The 22,843-nt window shown below is 42.7% G+C and overlaps 1 protein-coding gene across 5 annotated transcripts in view; it reads right to left on the bottom strand.

Annotated features, from left to right (window-relative positions):
• JAG2 (jagged canonical Notch ligand 2) overlaps nucleotides 1–22,843 on the bottom strand; it is a 288,684-nt gene that overhangs the window by 194,791 nt on the left and 71,050 nt on the right. For 4 of the 5 annotated variants that reach the window (XM_033952670.1, XM_033952665.1, XM_033952666.1 and 1 more), the window contains 2 exons: nucleotides 22,331–22,385; nucleotides 2,304–2,558 (listed from right to left, as the gene is read on the bottom strand). In XM_033952670.1, coding sequence (XP_033808561.1) covers nucleotides 2,304–2,558; nucleotides 22,331–22,385 — 310 coding nt within the window. The remainder of the gene's footprint in view (nucleotides 1–2,303; nucleotides 2,559–22,330; nucleotides 22,386–22,843) is intronic. The other variant, XM_033952668.1, reaches the window with a different exon arrangement.

The following is a 22,843-nucleotide window of genomic DNA, read 5'->3' as shown; positions in this document are numbered from 1 at the left end:
GTCATACTGGACTTAGTGCTTACAAATGAGGAAAGTGTTTCTGATGTTATAGTAGGTGATCTGGCATCCAGTGATCACTGCATGGCATGGTTTAATATTAAAACAGGTATAGAGGGTGCTCATTCAAAAGTAAAGGTTTTAGATTTTAAAAAAAGACTAACTTTGCTTGGATGGGGGATTACGTCAAGGAATTGTCTGGAAGGAGTAGAAATGCAGTGGGCAAAACTGAAAGAAGTTATTAAGGGCGACATCTTTTTGTGAGGCAAGTAAGAAAAAGTAAGAGGAAAAAAGGCTACTTTGGTTCTCAAAAGTAGTAGCTGAGAAGGTATAAGAGCTTAGCTTTTATAAACTACAAAAGATCACAGAAAGAGGAAGACAGGCAAAAATATCTGGAAAAGTTAAGAGAGGCTGGTCGAGAAGTCAGAAGAGCAAAGATACAAATGGAAGAAAAAATAGCTGACAGTAAAACAGGGAGACAAAACAAGTACAAAAGTGGCATTGTGAGACTCAAAAGTGAAGGGGAGAAATATGTAGAAGCTGATAAAGGTAAACATAGAAACATAGAAGATGACGGCAGAAAAGGGCTACAGCCCATCAAGTCTGCCCACTCTGCTTACCCCCCCCTGTCTATGCCCTAATGACCCAATTTCCTTATCTTGACCCTCGTAGGGTTCCCACATGGGTATCCCATTTATTCTTAAAGTCTGGCACGCTGTCTGCCTCGATCACCTGCACTGGAAGCTTGTTCCAATGATCAACCACTGTGAAGAAATACTTTCTAGTGTCGCCATTAAATTTTCCGCCCCTGAGTTTGAGCGGGTGCCCTCTTGTGGCCGAGGGTCCCTTGAGAAAGAAAATATCATCTTCCACTTCGACACGTCCCGTGAGATACTTAAATGTTTCGATCATGTCTCCCCTCTTCCTACGTTCCTCAAGAGTGTAGAGCTGCAATTTGTTCAGTCTCTCTTCGTACGAGAGACCCTTGAGCCCCGAGATCATCCTGGTGGCCGTCCATTGAACCGATTCAATTCTGCGCACATCTTTACTGTAATGTGGCCTCCAGAATTGCACACAGTACTCCAGATGAGGTCTCACCATGGCCCTGTACAACGGCATTATGACTTCAGGCTTTCGGCTGACGAAACTTCTATTGATACAACCCAATATCTGCCTTGCCTTAGATGAAGCCTTCTCCACTTGATTGGCAGTTTTCATGTCTGCACTGATGATTACTCCTAAATCTCGTTCTGCTGAAGTCCTAGTTAAAGTTTCTCCGTTCAAGAAGTACGTCCTGCATGGATTTCCGCTTCCGAGGTGCATGACCTTACATTTCTTAGCATTGAAGCCTAGCTGCCAGGGTGAGGACCAACTTTCCAATGTAAGCAGGTCCTGCGCCATATAATTGTGTAAACTGCATTCACTTACTATATTACATAGTTTGGCGGCATCGGCGAATAGTGTTATTTTACCTTGAAGCCCTTGAGTCAGATCCCCTATGAATATGTTGAAAAGGAGTGGACCCAGGACTGAGCCCTGCGGCACTCCACTGGTCACCTCAGATGTTTTAGAGAGGGTACCATTAACCACCACCCTCTGAAGTCTGCCACTCAGCCAATCATTGACCCATGCAGTTAGTGTCTCTCCTAACCCCATCGATTCCATCTTGCTTAGCAGCCTGCGGTGTGGGACACTCTCAAAAGCTTTCCTGAAGTCCAGGTACATGACGTCCAAAGACACTCCCAAGTCCAACTTTCTTGTTACCCAGGTACTTCTCCAATGCCCTCAACATAGCTCCAGATGATTTATGGATCACTTTGAGGGCGGGCCCATTGGCCCTGCACCGAATGACTGCCACAATGAGCCCCCCCACCCAGTCATAAATGTCACCTATGATGAGATTCAGAGGGACATGTATTTCAATAAGGGATACCCCTGAAGCCACCAGTAAAAGCTGTTCTTCGCTTCCACTGTCCAGTGAAGCTACAGCTGAAGAGAATTTCACTGTGGTGACCACCTGGAGAGCTGTGAATCCTGGAGGGGGTGAATATGCACCCTTGCCCAAGGAGCTACTTCCAAGGTGGTCACCATCGAACCTGGAGGTAATGCCAGGCCATGGGACTTGGAATTACTAAGAGCTCTGAGATTTGCTTCCTGAGTTTTTGTTTGCATGGCTCATGAAGAAAGACATGACCCTTCCACATGTCGAAGTAAACTCACAAATACTCCAGCATAATTTCAGAAATACCCTGGTAGAAAAACTTGCTTAAACATACAGCTAAAGTTTAGGACAGGTTGGAAGTTACCTTGTTTACATTCTTCTCCCATCCAGCCCTCCATGCAGGCTTTGTTTCCATACTGGTCACAAGTATAATGACCAATAAAGTTATTTAGGGGTCTGCAAAATTTATTGCATAATGTGCCATAGTAATTCTCATCACATTTCACTCGTATTTTGAAATCAAAATGGGCTACATGTCCATTTAGCTGCATAGGTGTCCAGTGGTCTTGAGGACTGATCACTCCAGCATGCATGACTCTGTCAATTAACAGCTTATCATCTAAATAAAAGAGAGAAAAAAACACATTATTAGCAAACAAACCATAATCTAACATCTTCCTCTATGTATAACAGACAAAGTCAAATTTTTAAGGCTACCTGTGAACAAATTCAAGCTTATTGTTCAAAAGCAAAGCATTCAACACATCTATTCAAAAATAGTAACAAATTCCTACTTAAGGCATCAGAGATTATCCCTATTCAAGTTTGCTTGTACAAAACATTTAAAATTATGTTAACAAAATTTCCAAGTGGACTTAAATTAACAGAATGCAGACTTTTCTTCATGCAATCTGTATAGAACAGCACAGTCTTTCCCTCAATTCTACTTTAAAAAAATATATATATTGACTGTTCTCTGGCTAGAACTTGCGTGAGGTTGTGGGTTCAAACCCCATACTGCTCCTTGTGCCTCTGGGCAAGTCACTTAAGCCTAGATTCACTAAAGTCAGCGATTGTTGTTAAACCTTTCACAGATTTAACAACAATCGCTGCTAACCGACCCGATTCCCAAAATGGCCCACCACGTGTTTTTTCCCCTTGATCGCCAATCTTCCGATCTGGCCATGGAAATCAGTAAAATCCCATGCAAAATAGCCAAGCGATTGATTCACATACATTGCTTGGCTATTTAGAATCAGATTTTACCAATCCTAAAACCTGATTGCTGTAGACCTGTTGGTAACTGTGTTACCGACAGGTCTGCCTGTTTCTTTTCGCAATGGCACAGATATTTTGTGTGTATTGCACAGGCAAAATATCTGCCCAATAATAAAAAATGAAAAAAAGCCTCCTAACGGCGCCCTTCCCCCCAATAAAGCATCCCCAACCTCAACGAACCCCAAAAAATGGCAGGAGGGATGCCCACTCCCTCCTGCCACCAGACGCTCCCCCAACCCGCTGAACATAAACATGACAGGAGGTATGCCTTCTCCCTCCTGCCACCAGATGCTTCTCCTGTTGCTCCCCCCTCCCTCCGCCGAACTTAAATATGGCAGAAGGGATTCCCACTCCCTCCTGCCATCGCCCCCCCCCTCCCCACTACAGTCAGTCCCTCCTGTGCCTCCCCTGGACGTTGTCTGTAATGCAGGCCTTAGGCCTCCTCCCCGGTGCATCAGATGGACCCGTGCTCTTCAACATCTTTATAAACAATCTGGACATTAGTACGACGAGTGAGGTGATTAAATTTGTGGACGATACAAAGTTATTCAGAGTAGTGAAAACACAGGGGGAATTGTGAAGATTTGCAACATGACAATCAAGCTCGAGAAATGGCCATCGACATGGCAAATGAGGTTCAACGTGGATAAGTGTAAAGTGATGCATGTCAGTAACAAAAATCTCATGCACGAATACAGGATGTCCAGGGCGGTACTTAGAGAAACCTCCCAGAAAAGAGACTTGGGTGTTCTGATTGACAAGTCGATGAAGCTGTCCGTGCAATACGCAGTGAAAAGGGCGTACAGAATGCTAAAGAAGGAAATCACGAACAGATCGGAGAAGGTTATCATGTCGCTGTACCGGGCCATAGTGCACCCTCACCTGGAGTACTGCGTCCAGCACTGGTCACCGTACATGAAGAAGGATATAGTAGTACTAGAAAGGGTCCAGAGAAGAGCAACTTAAATTGTTAAGGGGCTGGAGGAGTTGCCATACAGTGAGAGATTGGAGAAACTGGGCCTCTTCTCCCTTGAAAAGAGGAGACTGAGAGGGGACATGATCGAAACATACAAAATCATGAAGAGAATAGACTTAGTAGATAAACACAGGTTGTTCACCCTCTCCAAGGTAGGGAGAACGAGAGAGCACTCTCTAAAGTTGAAAGGGGATAGATTCCGTACAAATGTAAGGAAGTTCTTCTTCACCCAGAGAGTGGTGGAGAGCTGGAATGCTCTTCCAGAATCTATTATAGGGGAAGACACCCTCCAGGGATTCAAGACAAAGTTGGACAAGTTCCTGCTAAACTGGAACATACGCAGGTGAGGCTGGATTCATTTAGAGCACTAGTCTTTGACCTAAGGGCCGCCGCGTGAGCGAACTGCTGGGCACAATGGATCACTGGTCTGACCCAGCAGCGGCAATTCTTATGTTCTTATGAAAGGGAGATCAGCATAAGAAATTACAACAAATAATAAGCATAAGAAAAATGTCAACCATGAGGTTAAAATCCTATTCAAAGTCTAGCACTGTCAACTTTGTTCAAAACATCCCAGCATCATTTATAAATACATTTAATTACTGACCTCAGTGATGACTCCTCACATGGATACACTCAGTCATAACTTACCTGCCTCATCATCAGTTACTAGTGATTTATACTATTAATCCAAAGAAAAATTTATTTAAAAAAATAAAATTTATCTTAATGTCTTAATATCTCAAAGGACTCGCTGCAACATGGGCCATGTTTTGCCACAGCTTTTGTGCAACTAACCACCATTGGAGAGAGTGCTATAGATCTGGGGTGATGAACTGGAGCGGAGAGGGATCCCATGGTTTGGGACCACTGTGTTTATAAGGTTCACATGGAATTCTGAAGTGAAGGTATGCAAATGGTGTCATATGACTGAGAAGGGATAACATTTGGTGTGCGGAAGTGCACTTCATAAGCCCAGGACAAATGCCAGGAAGTTCTGCTTCACACAGCGAGTGGTGGACACCTGGAACGCTCTCCCGGTGGAGGTTGCTGCGGAACCCACTGTTCTAGGATTTAAGGGCAAGTTAGATGCACATCTCCTCGCAAGATGCATAGAAGGATACGTGTGACTAAAGATTCGCCAGGTTACACCAAGCTGGGCCTCCGCGTGGGCGGATAGCCGGACTTGATGGACCTAAGGTCTGATCTGGAGATGGCAGTTCTTATGTTCTTATGATAGTGGAGATTGTTTGACACAAGTGAACAAGATCAACCACCTTCTGCTAGTATGGGCTTGAATGGTATTCAACAGTCTCCTATGAACTCCAAGGTTTGAGACAGCTGTAGATGTGACTTTTGGTAGTTGACAACAAACCCTAAAAGCTCAAGGAGACAAAGTGTTGAGGCAATGGCATACTGAGCTGCTTACAATGATGAAGCCTTGTCGTCTAAGTAGGAAAATACGTGAAATCCCCATGAGCAAAAAGGATCACCACAACTACTACTAGGCATTTCATGAAGACTTGAGGACCAGAGACTAGTCTGAAAGGCAAGACCTTATACTGGAAGTGTAAGGGACCTATGCAGAAATGGAGATACTTCCTGTGAGCAAGTAAGATGGATTTGTAAGTGTAGGCTTCTTTAAGATCTAGAGAACAAGTCAATCTTTTTCTAGCAGGAGAAGAAGGGTTCCCAGAGAGACTATGCCAAAAACTTCTCCTTCAGCAAAAGTTTATTTAGGTTTCAGAGGTCCAGAATGGTTTGAAGGCCACAAGTCCTTTCGGTATCAGGAAATATTTGGAGTAGGACCCCCTGATCCTGTAGAGGAATAGTGTCTATTGCATTTAGCTGGAGAAGGGCCAATAGTTCCTGGTGAAGGAGGGTCTTCTGGAAGGAGTTGAAAAGAGATTTGATGGGCGGTTTGGAGGCTTTTTGATCAGACATTTGGCATAGCCCTGAGTAACAACATGAAGCACTCTCTGATCTACTGTGGTAAGAATACAATGTTGGTGAAAATAGAGCAATCTGCCTCCAATTGGGAGAGTGTGAAGTAGAATGAGGGAAGCATTGGCAATGCTATCTAGAAAAGAGTTAAGTCAACTGCTGTTTGAAATGAGAATGTGTCTTGTTTTGCATAAGAACATTGACCAGCAGGCCTAGAGGATGATGAAGATGGCCAGCTACAATGACATTTCATGTTGTAGTAGTATGAGTAACTAGATTATATTGCATACCGTGTTGCAGCGAGATTCAGGGTGTGCCGTGAGACGCCAGCATCAGCTGACTACCTACAGTAGGTGCCTCTTGCAGCAAAACGCTTGTCCTGTAGGCAGTCAGCTGGAACTGGCACCTCTCCTCCCAGGGTTAGCAAGTCATGATCGCAGCTGCTAAAAATAAAAAATGATAAACTTTCTTTTTTAAAAAATAGATTTTAGTAATATTATGATATAAAATAACAAACTTACCATTTAACTGTACAAATCATGATAGTATATACATATGATTATATAATAACATACATGAAGTAATACATAGTGGAGTCAGTATACACATTATCCGTAGGAGAAATATTGTGAATATGGAGGAGTACACTCAACGAGCACCTTATTAACCCGACAAAAAGTAGTCATTATATGTATTAAACAATATGTTTTAAATTACTGTATGTTGTGACAAATCTGGCTCTCTTCCTAGTTTTGTCACAGGAGTATCTAGGAATAGCAGTAAGCCCCTATGCAGGAGAGCTGACCAGGTTGTCTCTGCTGAGTGTGATAGCGCTGACCTCACTTGCACCAACATTGATGAAACAGACACTGACTGCCAGGGAGAGTTCAGTCCAGTTTCAGGTTACTCTCCCAAGCCTGTTATTGGAGCTCAAAGGAATTCAGGAGCTAGGAAACTACAGCTCCCAGAATGCGAGAGAACTAGCAGGAAGCTGTCAGTTAGGCAGGCACAGCTGCAGAGAGAGCTTTCTCCCTTCCCCCTCTTCAGAGCAGGGAGGGGTGAATTGGAGCCAGTTAAAACAGGGCAGCTGAGACCCAGAGGGGGGGGAGGAGCCAAGGGGGTTGCAACGTGAGCCTGAGAGGCAACACAATTCAGGTCCCCAGCTGAATGCTGACAAGAGACTGTGAGATGGTGGACATTTCAGAGGTGTCTGATCCCACAGTTGAGGGGCAGCTGGAAGGTTGGGAACCGATGGACATTGGTGGGCCAAGTATTCCCAGTGCGAGATTGGAAGCAAAGGACACAAGCTAAAAGGTTGGAAGTGTTTTGCTAATTTGTGATTCTTACCTGTTTCATGAAAATTTTGGGACTGAGTTTGCTGGGTGTTCAGAAGTGCTTAAACTTCCCAGAGCTAGGCTCTGAAGAATGCTTTCACATAGTTTGTTGCTTTGAACTTCCTAAACATTTGCAAGCTACTCAACGTTTTGGTTTTCCTCCTCTTCACACAGCTGGAGGCTAATTAGCAGTGATAAGTTTCTGCAGGAAACAGAGCAGCTCCTTTGTGTGAGTTCCCTAGCTGCAGGCAGCCTGTGGTAAGATTCCAAGTTTAACAGTTTACTTTCCCTTGGTTTGGAAAAGTTTCATTTTTTTATGCAGCCAGTATTGTGTGTGCTTCTCCCTACTGCTCCTTCATAGTTGGAGAGAGCATTGCTAAAACTACCTTTACCATTTAAGGCTGGTGAAGAGGACTATGTTAATGAGCCAGAAGTCCAGCCATAATTCTGGTTTTGTGTTTTCCTTTATTGTTTCTGATTTTTGATAGAACATTCATTCTTTTACTGGTGAAGCCATTGTGGCCAGGTTGGCCCTGTTTTTGCATCCTTTGTTTGTTGAACAAATGTACTGAAAAATGCTATAACATACTGAAAACACCAGATAAGCCTGACCTAGAGTCAGAAATAAAAGTATATGCTCATTTTGGACCTTCCGGAGTGTGTGTGATATTCCTTGCCTGTTTTCACTGAGGTCATTTGTCCTATGGTTTTTACCCTAGGCAGGTGCTTATATAGCCTGAAGGATTTCCTAGTTGGAGGAAACTCACTGGGAGCAGTCACGGTTGCGGTGAACCAGGCTCGCTGCGGTGATCAGGAGCCCGCGGGTTGCAACAATGTCAATGGTCCAAAATACAGTAATTTAGGACAGGGCTCCAAATTTTAAGGTTAGCATCAGTGGATTAATGTTTTCCTGCGATTGCCCCTTCAAACTTGGTAGTGATGCATACATTGTTCCACCATAAATTCTACTTTGGATAAATTCTTCCAAGAATGCAGTATGTTTTTAATAGCTAAAAATAATAATATATTGAGGAGGTGAGCATTAGGTTCTGAAAGAGGTTGCGCTAGGCCCTGTTGGCCAAGGACAATAATTTTAAGATGTAGCGGTTCATGGATCTTCAATATGAATGTGATGGTATACCAAAACTTATCCCAGTAAATTGTAAGATGAGTGTATTGAAATATCATGTGGGGTAGCATTCCCACTGATATCCCACAGGACCAACATAAATTAAAAACTTTGTGTGAGAATTTGCTAAGCTTATATGGGGTCCAATGAGCTCGATGTAGGAAGAAGTATACTGACTGAAGAACTGAAGCTGATCTAATTGACTTAAAAGCTCTGGATCACACATCTTGCCATAGCTCATCATCTGCAGTAATATCTAAGTCAGTATTCCAAGCACTCATCAATTGTGGCATGAACACAGGCTGCCCTTGATGCAACAAATCATACCATTTGGAAGCTACTCCTTTGAGAGGAGCAGTGATAGTACATTGATGAAGGAGATCATGTATGGGTTTTAATTTTTCCTTGTCTGGAAGCGCTGTATTAACACATTGCTTTAACTCGAGCCATCTGTCAAGTTGATTAATTGGTAAGCTAAATTTATTACATATTTCTTTAAAAGTCCTTAATAAACAAATCAGTTCAGTCGTTCGCAAATGTATTTTCAAACTTATAATGATCCGTTCTTTACATTCTCTTTTAGATACCAAATCACTTAATATTCTTATTCACTTGCTAGTAATCTCTCCCTTAGATTACTGCAACTCACTATCAGGGCATCACACAGGAGATCTGAAGACTTCAAATCATACAGAATACAGTGGTTAAAATTATTTACAAAGCTAAAAAATATGATCATTTTACACCTCTCTTAAAAAAAAAGAAAAAGACACCCACTGGCTGCCAGTAGCGCACCGGATTTCATTTAATATATTATTCCTTACTTTCAAGGTACAATCAGATCATTCTCCAGCGTTCATTAATAGATCTTTGACACCGTATTCTACTAAGAGTGCTTCGATCCACTCAGCAATATCTTCTTACAATATCCTCCATGCGCCAAATAGTATACGATACCACCCGAAAAATTATCTTTTCAATTGTAGCACCTACATTGTGGAATCCCTCCCCATCAACCTCAGACAAGAACATTATGTCTCAAAGTTTAAATCATGTCTTAAAACCTTCCTGTTCAAAAATGCTTTTAAAACCTAATCGCAACATTACCCCTAGAATTAATTTCTTCAAGCTTTTTTCTTTCTTCCTCTTCTCTCTTTCCCACCCTCCTGGATTGTTCCTTTCTCATGTACTTTTTAATTTTAATATGATGTACCCTTTTACCGTTTTCCCTTATCCAGTGGTGTCTGCTAATAGTTTTAATAATCCGTGTAAGTCTCCCCCTAATTTTATATTTTTGTAAAATTTTTATGTAAACCACTTAGAATTTAAATAGGCGGTATTAGAGAATGACACAGGGACAAATTTGTCCCCGTCTCCGCAGGAACTCAATTTCCCTATCTCGTTCCCATGAGTTTTATTGCTGTCCCTGTCCCATTCCTGTAAGCTCTGATTTCACTTGACTTATCTGCAGCGTTTCACACTATTGATCATCATTTACTTATTAAGAGACTGTCCTCCATTGGTATTTCTGACCAAGTACTTAACTGGCTTATATCATATTTTCAAGAGCGGTCAGCCAAAGTCATCTTTAACAATTCATCATCGAACAGCTACGCAAATTCTTACGGTATATCTCAAGGCACAATTCTGTCTCCACTTTTATTTAACATTTTTTTTGTCACCACTACTTACCCTTAGTCAATCTATAGGATTTTCCTCTTTTGCCTATGCGGACGACATTCAGCTATTGCATCCATTAAATACAGCTGATTCCAATGAGATAATAGATATAAACAATAAACTAAAACAAATAAGCCAATGGCTTAAAGATAATATGTTGGCCCTGAACGTTACTAAATCTTCAGTAATGTTTTTTTCATGGAAAAATGATCTTAATCTTGGATAACTCCCCACTCCAAAGAGTAACAACAATGAAAATACTGGGAGTGTTATTAGATCAAGAACTCTCCTTTCATGATCAGATTAGTTCAGTGGTTAAAAGCTGTTTCTATAAGTTACAACTTATCAGATCCTTAACAAAAGTCTTAAAACCAGAAGCTCTTAATATTCTCATTCATTCTTTGGTCATTTCTAGGCTTGATTACTGCAATACATTGTATCATGGTATAACCCAGAAAGAAATAAGACGACTACAAACCATACAAAATATAGCAATAAAAATTATTACTAATTCAAAAAAATATGATCATGTCACACCTCTGTTACAAAAAGCATACTGACTACCAATCTCACATAGAATAAATCTATAAAATCGCACTGATAACCTTTAAAATCCAACAAACTAACGCACCAATATTTCTGGACCGTCTTCTAATACCATATTTTCCAGTCAGGACACTCAGATCAACAGAACAACATCTGCCGACTATCCCTTCTTTAAAAGTAATAGGTACTAGGAGATCTACTATCTTTTCGGTTATAGCACCCTAGATCTGGAACAATTTACCAATTTACTTATGTGGTGAATCCTCATTAGAAAAATTTAAAAGCTCTTTAAAAAGTTACTTGTATAGGGACGCATTTGAGACATAGATAGCATAATTCTTCAATCATTAAAGCATATGCTCTAATAATCTCCTTTACCTCTTTTCCACGTTTTCAATGTTCAGCTATGCTTTCAAGATTAATTTCTATTACCCTCCATTTGGTTTTTTTTCCCTAAATGTATCTCTATTTTCTTTAAAGATTGTAGTTCACCCTCCTTTCCTTTTGTACTGGTAATTATTTGCATGTTTATTTGTATATAGTTGTTTTATTGCTTGTTTCCCAATTTTAAATTGTCACACGCATTGAAGTATTTGACACTGCGTGTACAACAAATTTTTAATAAACTTGACACCTTATTAAAATTAGTTCAATTAAAAGATATCATCTTATCACTATTTATTAAACTTTATAAACACACTACTTTATCCTAAATTAAAAATAATTTTTTTCCTCTCCTTTTTCTTTTGGCTTTCTTCAATTTATCTTTATACCTCTATGTCCAGATTTTACTCATTCTTACTATCTAGTCTTCTTTTTTATGGTATACCAGTAGCTTTCCATCTCTTTCCCTCATCCTGGCTCTATTTTACTCCCCCTTATCCCCCCAACCCACATCCACCAGCATCTGCCCCCTCTCACTTCCCCCAACCCACAGCCACCAGTGTCTGCCCCTTCTTGCTTCCCCCCCCAACCCACATCCACCAGCATCTTCCCCTTCTCTCCCATACCCTACATCCACCAGGGCTTGTCCCCTAGCATCCCCACCGCTGCTACTGTTTCTCCGAGGCTGTACCAAGGGAGTCGATTCTAGCAGCAGCATTTTGTGCAAATTAAGCATATTACCGAACTCCTGGAGTGTCTCCCAGAAAACATGCGCCAGTACAAATGATTCAACAGGTACCAGAAGGTTGTCTCAGACAGACGTGAAGGAGAAGCAACCTGTAAATGAAGAATGATGACGTCGCTGTTCGGTCTGCATCAAAAGACCCTATGCCATTTAGACCTACGATGCCTTAAAAGAATGTACTGGTACTTATGGCTCAACAGCTGGTACCATCTGTGGATGACCTCAATGAGGATGCATACCATGAGGGAGAGAGAACCTGTTATGCTGGGAAGCGTCAGCGTCGATGTTCGGTCTGCATCAAAAAACTCAATGCTGTTGAGGTCTGCGACGCTAGGAAGTATGCACCGGTGCTCATGGCTCAACAGCTGGTACTATCGGTGCAGCAGGTTGTCTTGAAATGGATGACCTCAATGAGGATGCATACCATGAGGGAGAGACAATCTGTGAAGCTGGGGAGTGTTGACGTCATAGACTGGTCTGCATCAAGAGACTCGATGCTATAGAGACCAATGATGCTTGTTGGGATATGGATGCTTCTGAGCGGGCTCCCCAATGCTGGAAGTTCAAAATTTATGTCAATGCCAATGCAGAAGCTGTCGATGTCAACAGCTAAGAAGATCTGGTGATGTCCATGGTCGCACCAAAGAACTGCTCCTAAGCTCGACAGGCCTTAAGAGTGCGATTTTCGCTGGCACATACTGCCCTTTATAAAACCGTCAAAGGTTTCAACATGGACAGAAAAATTTTCAGCGCTATGAAACTCAATTTCGAAGCACGAAACTCGCCGAGGGAAAAACCCCAAGATACGGGAAAAAATGACACAGATTTCTCTTATCTAATGAATGGAAATAAAAACAAATGAATGGAAATAAAAATAAATGAAAAAAGAAAATTACACAAAGCAGGAAGGCAACGCTAAATGAAAGGAGTTCAATCAAAAAGATATTTCTTCGCTCCAAAGAAAACAAAGAACTGAGATACTTCGAGCCTCTTCAGGCAGGAAGGCAAATGTGTGATGTAGGTAGCCGCGAAGCTCTTAAAATTTAAAGTGACAGTTCACTTTTCAGACTATCCGTACCAGGATCCATGGATGACGTCACCCATATGTGAGAATATGCTGCCTGCTTGTCCTGGGATAAATTTTATTTATTTTGGACTTGCTATACTACTGTTAACAGCAAAAAACAGAGCAAGGTGATGTGCAATCTAAAAAGTAGATCAATAACTTGATAGAACAGAATCATTTACACCAGCACACAAAACACTACAACACTAGGAGCTCAAGAACTGGGAGGCAGACAGCAAAAAGAAACCTCCCATATTTTACCTCTAAGCAAAATAGCCTCCACATACATGAACCTCCATTTAATGAAAACAAACTAAATGCCACAATGTTTTTACTATGGTTGTCTGTGCCATATTTGAAACAACATTTCATATCTCCACACAGGCTAATTTCCAAGGAGTTTATCCCAAATTGTACAAATTCCTGCTCACTTTTGAATCAAAAGTGCTTATTTGGAATATTCTATTGGAAGTCTAAGGGCTCCTTTTATCAAGCCGCGCTAGCGGTTTAACCCACGTAATAGCGTGCGTTAAACCGCCAGCCGCGCTTGCCGCTACTGCCTCCTCTTGAGCATGCGGTAGTTTTTAGGTCAGCGTGGGGGTTAGCGCGTGATGAAAAGTTGCGCGTGTTAACCCCGCTAGTGCGGCTTGATAAAAAGGAGCCCTAAGTTTGTCCTGAGGGAGGGGTTATCCAAGAACTCATTCACTATGAGAAAGTTCCTAGCTAATTTATTTATTGAGATTTATTAACTGCCTTTACTACTACTACTATTTATTTCTATATGAAGAGCTTAAATTGGATTTATTATTTGATTTACAGCTATTGACATAAGTATTTAGTGGTGTACAATTTAAAAAAACTTATTAAAAATACAATACAATCACTTTACAAAATCTATAAAACAAACAATAAAAGAACAAAACAGTAGTTCAGATTAGAATCATGTCAATCATTACCAAATCCTATAGTAACAGTTTGTTTCCACAATATTGATAAAATAATTCTGCTTTCAACAGCTCATGAAATGACAAATATGACACACCATCAAATAATTTGTCAAAAAAAGAATTCCATAACACAGGACCTGTATAAGAAAAAGCTCATGAGAGACAACATCATGATACCTAGACCTGGCAATGAAAACATTTCTTTGCTAGAAGAGCACAGGGATCTCGGTTGACTATATCTTACCAACTTATTTGCCAAATACAATAGAGATTTCAAGGGTCATGCTATGAATACTATGCACAATAGATTGAACTTAATGCATTGGTCTATAGGTAATCAATGAAGTTCATATAAAACCAGAGTGATATGATCTGTTCTTTTGCTACCTGTTAAAAGCCTCACGGCAGTATTTTAAATCAACTGCAAATGATCCTAGAGAGTACTGTAATAATCCAACCTGCTTGTTACGAAGGCATGTGTCACTTTGTACAGTTTTTCTGTTTAAGGATCGGTTTTAGTTAACACAACATTCACAATTGGTAAAAGCTCGTCTTTACAACGTAATTACATTTGAGGACTAAAGCTTAAACTAGAGTCGCAGCAAACACCCAATACTGCCAATTCTGAGCTAAACTGAATCACCCAAAGGCAGTGAACAGCAGGTAAAATACAACATAAATCTTACAATTTTGTTAACAGCATAACAATAGTAAAAAGACCAAATATAAACATAAATACAATGAATGAGGTAGAGTTAAAATCAGTAAACTGAAACTTAATAGGACTATAATGAAAGTTCAAAAATATACTTAACAGCACTGAAATTCAAGTAAGAGAGATAATCTAATATAATAAAGCCCTAAGCGCGCATGCGCACTCCCACCTGCGTGCTCCCGTTTTCCGTGAGCTGTAGGGCACCGCAGGTAGGAGTGCGCATGCGCGAGAATCCCCCGAGGCAGATGTCGGCCGCGACGGCTGTCAGCGGCTTCAGGCTCAGCGGCGGGTTGGAGATAGCGCCTATCCTCATGACCCCCTCCCCCACCAGCCGTCAAAAGGAGACGTAGACGAGGTAAGAAACGTCTCCTTCTCTCTCTCCCCAACCCGGGCAGAGGTGCAGCCGACAGAGCCCCCGATCCGAGTTGAAGGACGTGGCGAGAGAGAGACCGGGGGGGGGAGGGGGGTTAACACAGCCGCGATGTAAAACGACCCGGAGCCTAAACCGAAACGAAACGCCGAGGAAGGTAAGCAGGGTTCAGGCCGGGATACCCTGGTTTGTAGGTCATCTCGCTGTGGGAGAGGCGGATGGAAGGGTCAATGGGGTCAGCTGCACGGTGGCGGGGGGGGGGGGGAGATGGAAACAGGCTGATCACTGGTTCTACTGCACAGGGGGGGATGGGCGGGAGGCAAATAAAAATGCCGGGTTCTACTTTACAGGGGGAATGGAAGGGGGGTAGAAATTTAAAGATGCTGCTCATTGGGTCTACTACACAGGGGGATGGGAGGGAAGCAGGCTGGCTTCGGGCGTGGGGTTGGGTCAAAGTCTGGAAGGCAGTGAGGGGGACATAGGAAGGAGGCACTGGGGGTACTATGGCCACAGGACGGAGGCACTGGGGGCACTTAGGACATGGGAAGGAGGCACTGGGGGCACTAAGGACGTAGGATGGGACACTATGGACATAGGAAGGGGGCCACTGAGAGACAGGCAGGCATGGCACAACAGAGAAATACAGGGGGCCAGGGAAACAGAGACAGAAAGAAAGATAGACAGGGGGCCAGGGAGAGACACAAACAGAAAGAATGACAAACAGCGTCCAAGGAGAAAGAGACAAAGAAAAAAAAAACCCCAAAATAGACATCTACTCTAGTACCCGTTAATGTAATGGGCTAAAATACTAGTACATACTAAAACAGACATAATACTTATGAAGAATCGCACATATCAGAATATTCAAATATCATAGATATGACAGTAATGTTTTTCTATAATGCTGCTTATCCTATAGCCAAGGGGTCAAATGCAGATATTGGATGGGGACAAGATGGGTGGTACAGAATGCTTTGGAATAAACACATGGGAAGCTAAACTCAAGGCAGGCTGTTTATACAGTTAAACAAGATGTAAGGAACCGATTTAGTTAGTAAGCGTGGTGAACTAACCCTGGTGCAGAATGAGTGTATAGCCAATCACCCTATGTATTAAAAGCTTGAGTGAAGAGCAAGGCTTTCACCTGCTTCCTGAAGTAAAGGGAGTCTGGAGATAGACGTAGCCCCTCTGGGAGTAAATTCCTGAGTGTGGCAAGACTCCCTCCTCACTCCTTATCGGTACACCAATTCAGTCTCGGTATCATCAAGGGGAACCTGCAAATCCATGAACAGAAGAAGAACAGAGATTGACACCAGCCACTTCTACATCTAGGGCAGGGCTCTGGATTCATCTGCTGTGACTAAGGGAAAGAAAATTACCAGGTAAGATATAATTTTTCCTTCCCTGTCACTAGCAGCAGACAAATCCAGATGTATGGGATGTAGCAAAGCTGTCTTCAACATGGGTGGGCAGATGCCACGGCGAGAACAGTCACCTCAAAGAACAAGTCTACCCTAACCGCAATGTCCACTCTGTAATGCCAAACAAATGTATGAACGGATGACCAAGTGGCCGCTTGACAAATGTCTTCAAAATGTAGGCTCACAACTCAGCTCATGACATCACCAACAGCCTGGTAGAATGAGTTTTGCCTGCCAACAAGTAAGCCGCCAAGACCACTTCTTGAATCCAATGAGCCACCTTGGCTTTCAAAGCCATGGCCCTCTTTTTAGGGTCCCCGAAAAGCACAAACAAATGATCAGAATAACAAAACTCATTTGCAACCTGCAAGAAGTGCAGCAAAATGCATTTCATATCATAACTTCCGGAAAGAATCTGGGTAGTTTTCCTCCCGAAATAGAAATCCCGAAATGGCCAAGAAAACCAGGAAAGAGGGTGTTCCCCCTATATATTCACTGTGATGATCGCAGTAACCTGCTCCTCAGGTAGAATAACCCAATCATCTGGACTCATCAAGTAGGATAAAAAAAGTGCCAATTAAAGAACACACAAAAAATAGCTTTTAAGAAATTAGGTGCAATCGTATTATATCTCATAATATTTTGAAAAAAATTTTTTAAAAAAAAAAGCATGTCCGATATATAATATGAAGAAAATAGAATCAAATACATAAATTTGAATGGATTTCTCTATATTGTATTTTTTTTAACCACAATCCTTTACTTCCTCGCCTTTGATTGTATCTGTCTTCCAAATTATATTCCTGACATCTTATTTCTTGTGCAATATCTCCTCTCCTGTATCCTCCCAAGGATCTCTTTAAATTCCTTCCACAAGCCTGTTTCCTGTTGCTCTTACTCTTCCCACAATGGCTTCAGCTGTACCTCCCTTTGCTCTAGCTACAGCTTGGGCTACCCTTCACACTGCTGGCAATACTTGGACCGCATCCAAGAAAGCATTGTAGGCCAGATAAAATTGTTTGGATATAGTGAGTAGTATTGTGCAATGTCTTTCACAGTATTATACAATATAAGGATGCATTTTTTTACACCTTAGTTTATTCTGGATTTTTCTTCCGTTATGCCAAACTTTTTTTCTTTTCTTCCCTTTCTATTTTTGACGAAGTCAGATAAAATTGTTTAGCAGACTGTAGTTTGAGATCTCATATATTCCCAACAGGAATGTCCATTACATTTCAAATCTTTATCTTAAAAATAAGCAAACCCTTCCTAAAACAATTCTGCAATATCACTTAAAAAGTATTAAGCAGAAACAATTTCAGAGCTTATCTCAGAGGCATTCCAGCAATAGCCTGTTTCTTTGAAATGATCCCCCATTTACTACTTAACTGGGTTACTAACTGCCTGCGTGCTTCACAACAAACTTGCCCATCAGCCAATCCAGCATTACATGCAGGATATCAAAGTTTATATAAATTTAAGTACAGTATAGCACAGCCCAGGCCTTGACAAATTTTCATTAAATCTAGAGCCAGTTTCTAAGACTTTTCTCACTTCTCCTTTTCCACCTTTTTAACATTGTCCCCAGTGAATCTTTTTTTTAAGAGGGGAGGGGGAGGAGGGATTGAATTTCCTCTCAGATTAGTAGCTTTTTTAGAAATTGGCTTACTAAGATTTTATTTCCTATTATATGCCCGTGAACAAAGAAACTTTAATAAATCAGTTCCTTAAGGTGCCTCTGCTAAATCAATTGCAGAAGTTAAGTCTCCCTTCCCAAAGCATGCTGTCAGCATGACATATAGGTGAAGCAAAGAAGCAATTGTCTCATAAGAACATAAGAAATGCCACTGCTGTGTCTGACCAGTGGTCCATCCTGCCCAGCAATCCGCTCACGCGGCGACCCTCAGGTCAAAGATCGGTGCTCTAAATGAGTCCAGCCTCACCTGCGTATGTTCCAGTTTAGCAGGAACTTGTCCAACTTTGTCTTGAAACCCTGGAGGATGTTTTCCCCTATAACAGACTCCGGAAGAGCGTTCCAGCTTTCCACCACTCTCTGGGTGAGGTAGAATTTCCTTACTTTGTACGGAATCTATCCCCTTTCAACTTTAGAGAGTGACCTCTCGTTCTCCATACCTTGGAGAGTGTGAACAATCTGTCTTTCTCTACTAAGTTTATTCCCTTCAGTATTTTGAATGTTTCAATCAAGTCCCTTCTCAGTTTCTCCAATCTCTCACTGTATGGCAACTCCTCCAGCCCCTTAACCATTTTAGTCGCTGTTCTCTGGATCCTTTCAAGTAGTCTTTTTCACCTATCATAGCCTGGATCCCCATCAGTTTCTCTCACAGTACCCCCCCCCCCAAACTTCACCCAGTCTGTGCTCTCTTCGTACCACCAGCCTTCTCCCAGAGTCTTAGAGAAAACAGGAGGAAGCTAACAGCCCAAAGGTTAACTGGCAGAAGTAAAAGGATGAATATTCATCTAGGTTACTCAATAGGTCCAAGAATAGGAAGAGTCAGTGGAATCAGGACTAGGTATAGGAAAGAGAGAAGAGAGTCGGAGGTTTTGTCTGAGTGGAATGAAAGGGGAAGACTACTGAAGTTGAACTTGGAAAGAAGGGAAAAAATGGAAATGTAAGAGAAAAGGAGATGCACAGATAGCTCAGATTTAGCCTTGATAATGAGCTATTATGGCATGGATTTACTTTCCAGGATGTGCCAGGTACTTGTGATTGTCTACAACTGTGTTCTTCAAACTTTATACACCTATGGACCAACGGAAATAAAATAATTATTTTGTGGACCGGCAAACTACCAAGACTGAAATTTTAAAAACCTGTTTCCACCCCGTCTCATGAGCTCGGTCCCCGCAAACCATCTGATCCCATCCGCACAAGCCTCAGTTATAATTTTATATTGAACATATTTTATTAATGTATAAAAAGAAACAAGTCATTTAATAAATACAAATAATACAGAGCAAGGATCAACAAAACCCCTGTCTCCCCTCCTATCTAGAAAACTGAATAAGCCAAATTATTACAGAATAGTCTTTAAGCCCGTTACATTAACGGGTGCTAGAATAGAGTGTCTGTCTGTCTGTGTTTCTTTATCTCTCTCTCCTTGGCTGCTGTCTATATCCTTCTGTCTCCCCCCCGAGCAAAGCTGTCTGCCCCCAGCACACACCTCTCACCCAAAGCAGCCCCCTTTCCCTCTCCCTATCTCTCCATGGCCCCTTCTGTCTGCCCCCAGAGCAAAACTGTCTATCCCCAGCACACCTCCCCCCCCAGAGCAGCCCCTTTTCCCTTTCCCTATCTCTCCATGGCCCCTTCTATACCCCTCCCCCAAAGCAGCCTCCTTTCCTTCTCTCTGTCTCTCCATGGCCCCTTCTGTCTTCCCGTCTCTCCATGGCCCCTTCTGTCTTCCCCCCAGAGTAAAACTGTCTGTCCCCAGCACACCTCCCCCCCAAAGCAGCCCCCTTTCCCTCTCCCTATCTCTCCATGGCCCCTTTCCCTCTCCCTCTGGCCCCCTGAATTAATCCCCTGCTTACCTGGCCTGCTCCTCTTCAAAGCAGGCCGCGATCGTGGTGGCCGGCCCCAGAGAACTTCGCAGGCCGCTCCCCAACCCGGAAGCACGCTCCCCCCGACGTGATCCCATGCGTCAGAAGGAACATGCCACCGAGGCCGTAAAGCGGCCTGCGAGGCCCGCCAAAGCCGGCCACGATCGCAGGCTGCCCCGAAGAGGAGGATTAGCGGCAGCGACAGCAGCGGTGAGCGAGGGCGGGAGGTATGGTCCAGCTTGGTGAGGTGAGGGCGGGAGGTCTGCTGAGCTTCCTTCGGGTTGGTGAGGGCAGGAGGGGCGTGGCCAGAGTGATCATTGGCCGGGTTCTAAAATGGAACACGGCCACGGATCACACACCACGGCTGCAGTAATCACGCTTTTTTAAAAGCGCATGCGCCACTAACCTTTTATTATATAGGATGCTACACAGAAATATCATGCTAACAGAATACCGCAGTCACACATGACAAGAATAGTGTTAGAGAAGTGCAACTAGGACAACTGTCCCCTGGTCAGAGAGAGCCCTAAGCCAGCTGAAAGCTAAAGAAGCACTGCCTGGGCTTTGCAGTCCCCAGTTATGTCTAACACCAGCTCTAGCAGGATATATATTTCAAATCTGATATATTCTAATCACAAAATAGAAATAAAATTATTTTTTTCTACCTTTTGTTGTCAATGGTTTCTACTTTTATCTTCTTTTCACTCTCTTCCTTCCAGCGTCTGCCCTCTCTTTCTCTTCAATCCAGCATCTGCCCCTTCCATCCACATGGTATCTGTCTTCTTTCTATGCCCCTCTCCCCTTTCCATCCAGCCTGCGCCCCTCTCTCCTTTTTACACGATTCTGCTCTCTTCATTTTAATCTCTCCTACATCAGATCTAGCATCTTTGTCCCTCTCTCCTTATTTCTTTGATGACCCCCTTCCCAGCATCAATCTCTCTACTTTCTCATTCCTGTCTCCCCTTTCCCTCATCTGATCTCTCCATTCCACCCTGACCCCTTCCCCTCTTTAATCTCCCTGCCATCTGTTTCCTTCCTTTTATCCTTCTCCCTTCCCTCCTCCCCATGTCCAGCAGTAACTCTCTTCCCTTCCCTTTCCCTCCTCCCCTCCCAGCAGCATCTCTCCTTCTCCCTCCCTCCAAGTCCAGTAGCAGCTGTCCCTTTATTTTCCCTTGTCCAGCAGCTTCCCATCCTCCAACAGTGGCTTTCTCCCCTCCCAGCAGTTCTCGGTACTTGCCAGCGCAGCGATTCACTAAGGCAGCCTTGGGTCCTTTGATGGGTCATGCCGCCTCAGAAGGAAAGAGGAAGTTGCATCATCAAAGGCAGGCCGCAACTCAGCATAAGCCCCAAGGCTGCTGAAGTGAATCGCTGCGCTGGCAAGTACCGAGAGCTGCTGGGAGGGGAGAAAGCCATTGGCGTAGGCTCCCCGTGATCTCACCGGCCCTGTGCGGACCGTCAGGAATTTTCAGCGCGTCGATCTTGTTTGCCCTGTGCGGACCAGCAGTTGAAGAACACTGGTTTACAGGATGCAGAGTTCAATGAAGCTTGACTTGTGTTCCTCTGCACACCATCCATCCCTACCATACCAGCCCCAGGCAGACCAAAACTCAGTTAGAATTCCAGCACTGAACTCACCACTAACACCATTCAAAATAAAATGAAATATAAGGGAACTGAAACTTCCTTGTGGAAACTTCCTTCCTAAGTTGCTTACTAGCTCTGACATAGCAGGAACTCCTCTGCAAAGTCATTTTGTTACATCCACAGACCCAAGTACAATCACAAGCAGAGCACCAGAAGAAAGCAACCAAATGTGTGATGCACAGCATGGAGGGGTGTGGCTCAAGTGACACAGTGCGCTTGCCTCCCTGCCATTTCCTAGCCCACCTTCTTTTTCTCTCAGCTCTCGGCCAGTGAAGCCACTCTTCACTCACACCTGCTCAACCCCTGGCAATGTCAAATGTGGCTTGCACTAAACTGAATGACCTCCTCAGAGTCCCCCCTGGGTGCCAACAAAAACAGGCTGAAATCCCTGGTACCAAGGTGCAATTTCTAGGTGCCTTGAAGACCTGGTGACTAGGATTTGTCAAGCCCAGTCATAGCCAGTTTTTACCCTTGACGTAATTCTTCGGTCACCCAAATTGTTGACAAAGATCATATTATTCCATTCCATTATTGAAGTCACAGAAGAAAAATTTATGGCCTGATTTGCCTACACAAATTAGTCTCCCTCACCACAAACTCAATTTACATGTATTCAGAATCAATTGTATGAAGAACTCAAGAATTTTATATACTCACCTATTTTTGTTTCATTATCCCAGTCCCAAGCTTCTAGAATTAGTGTGAATGACCTCTGAAAATAGAATACATACACAATTAAAACTCACAATAAAAGTGACAGTATTGCATTCAAATAGGATGGCATACTATTTTTAAAAAATGTTTAAAAGTTTGACATTTTGTTTATTGTATTTGAAAATTTCAACCACTAAACACTGCTCAACATTACATACAAAATAGATCAACCAATATGCTACTTAAAGAATTCCATATAAAATATGCAGCGCAGAATTTCTCACCCTACAAAACATGCAGAATTCTATAATTTACACAGTAATACAGTATATGATGGCAGAAAAGGATCCACATGATCCATCCAGTCTGTCCAATAAATTGGCCAGAGCCACACTTGCCATTCTGAAGGCTCCAGTCACCCTATGTTTAAATGTAGTCAAGTCTCCACTATGCCAACCATATATAGACAGCCAAACATGGAGATAATGCATATTATCACCAAGACTCCAAATATGG

Source organism: Geotrypetes seraphini, chromosome 7, assembly GCF_902459505.1.
Source record: "Geotrypetes seraphini chromosome 7, aGeoSer1.1, whole genome shotgun sequence".
Taxonomy (NCBI): domain Eukaryota; kingdom Metazoa; phylum Chordata; class Amphibia; order Gymnophiona; family Dermophiidae; genus Geotrypetes; species Geotrypetes seraphini.
The sequence above is the reverse complement of the archived record's forward strand: the minus strand, read 5'-3'. Positions and strand labels throughout refer to the sequence as shown.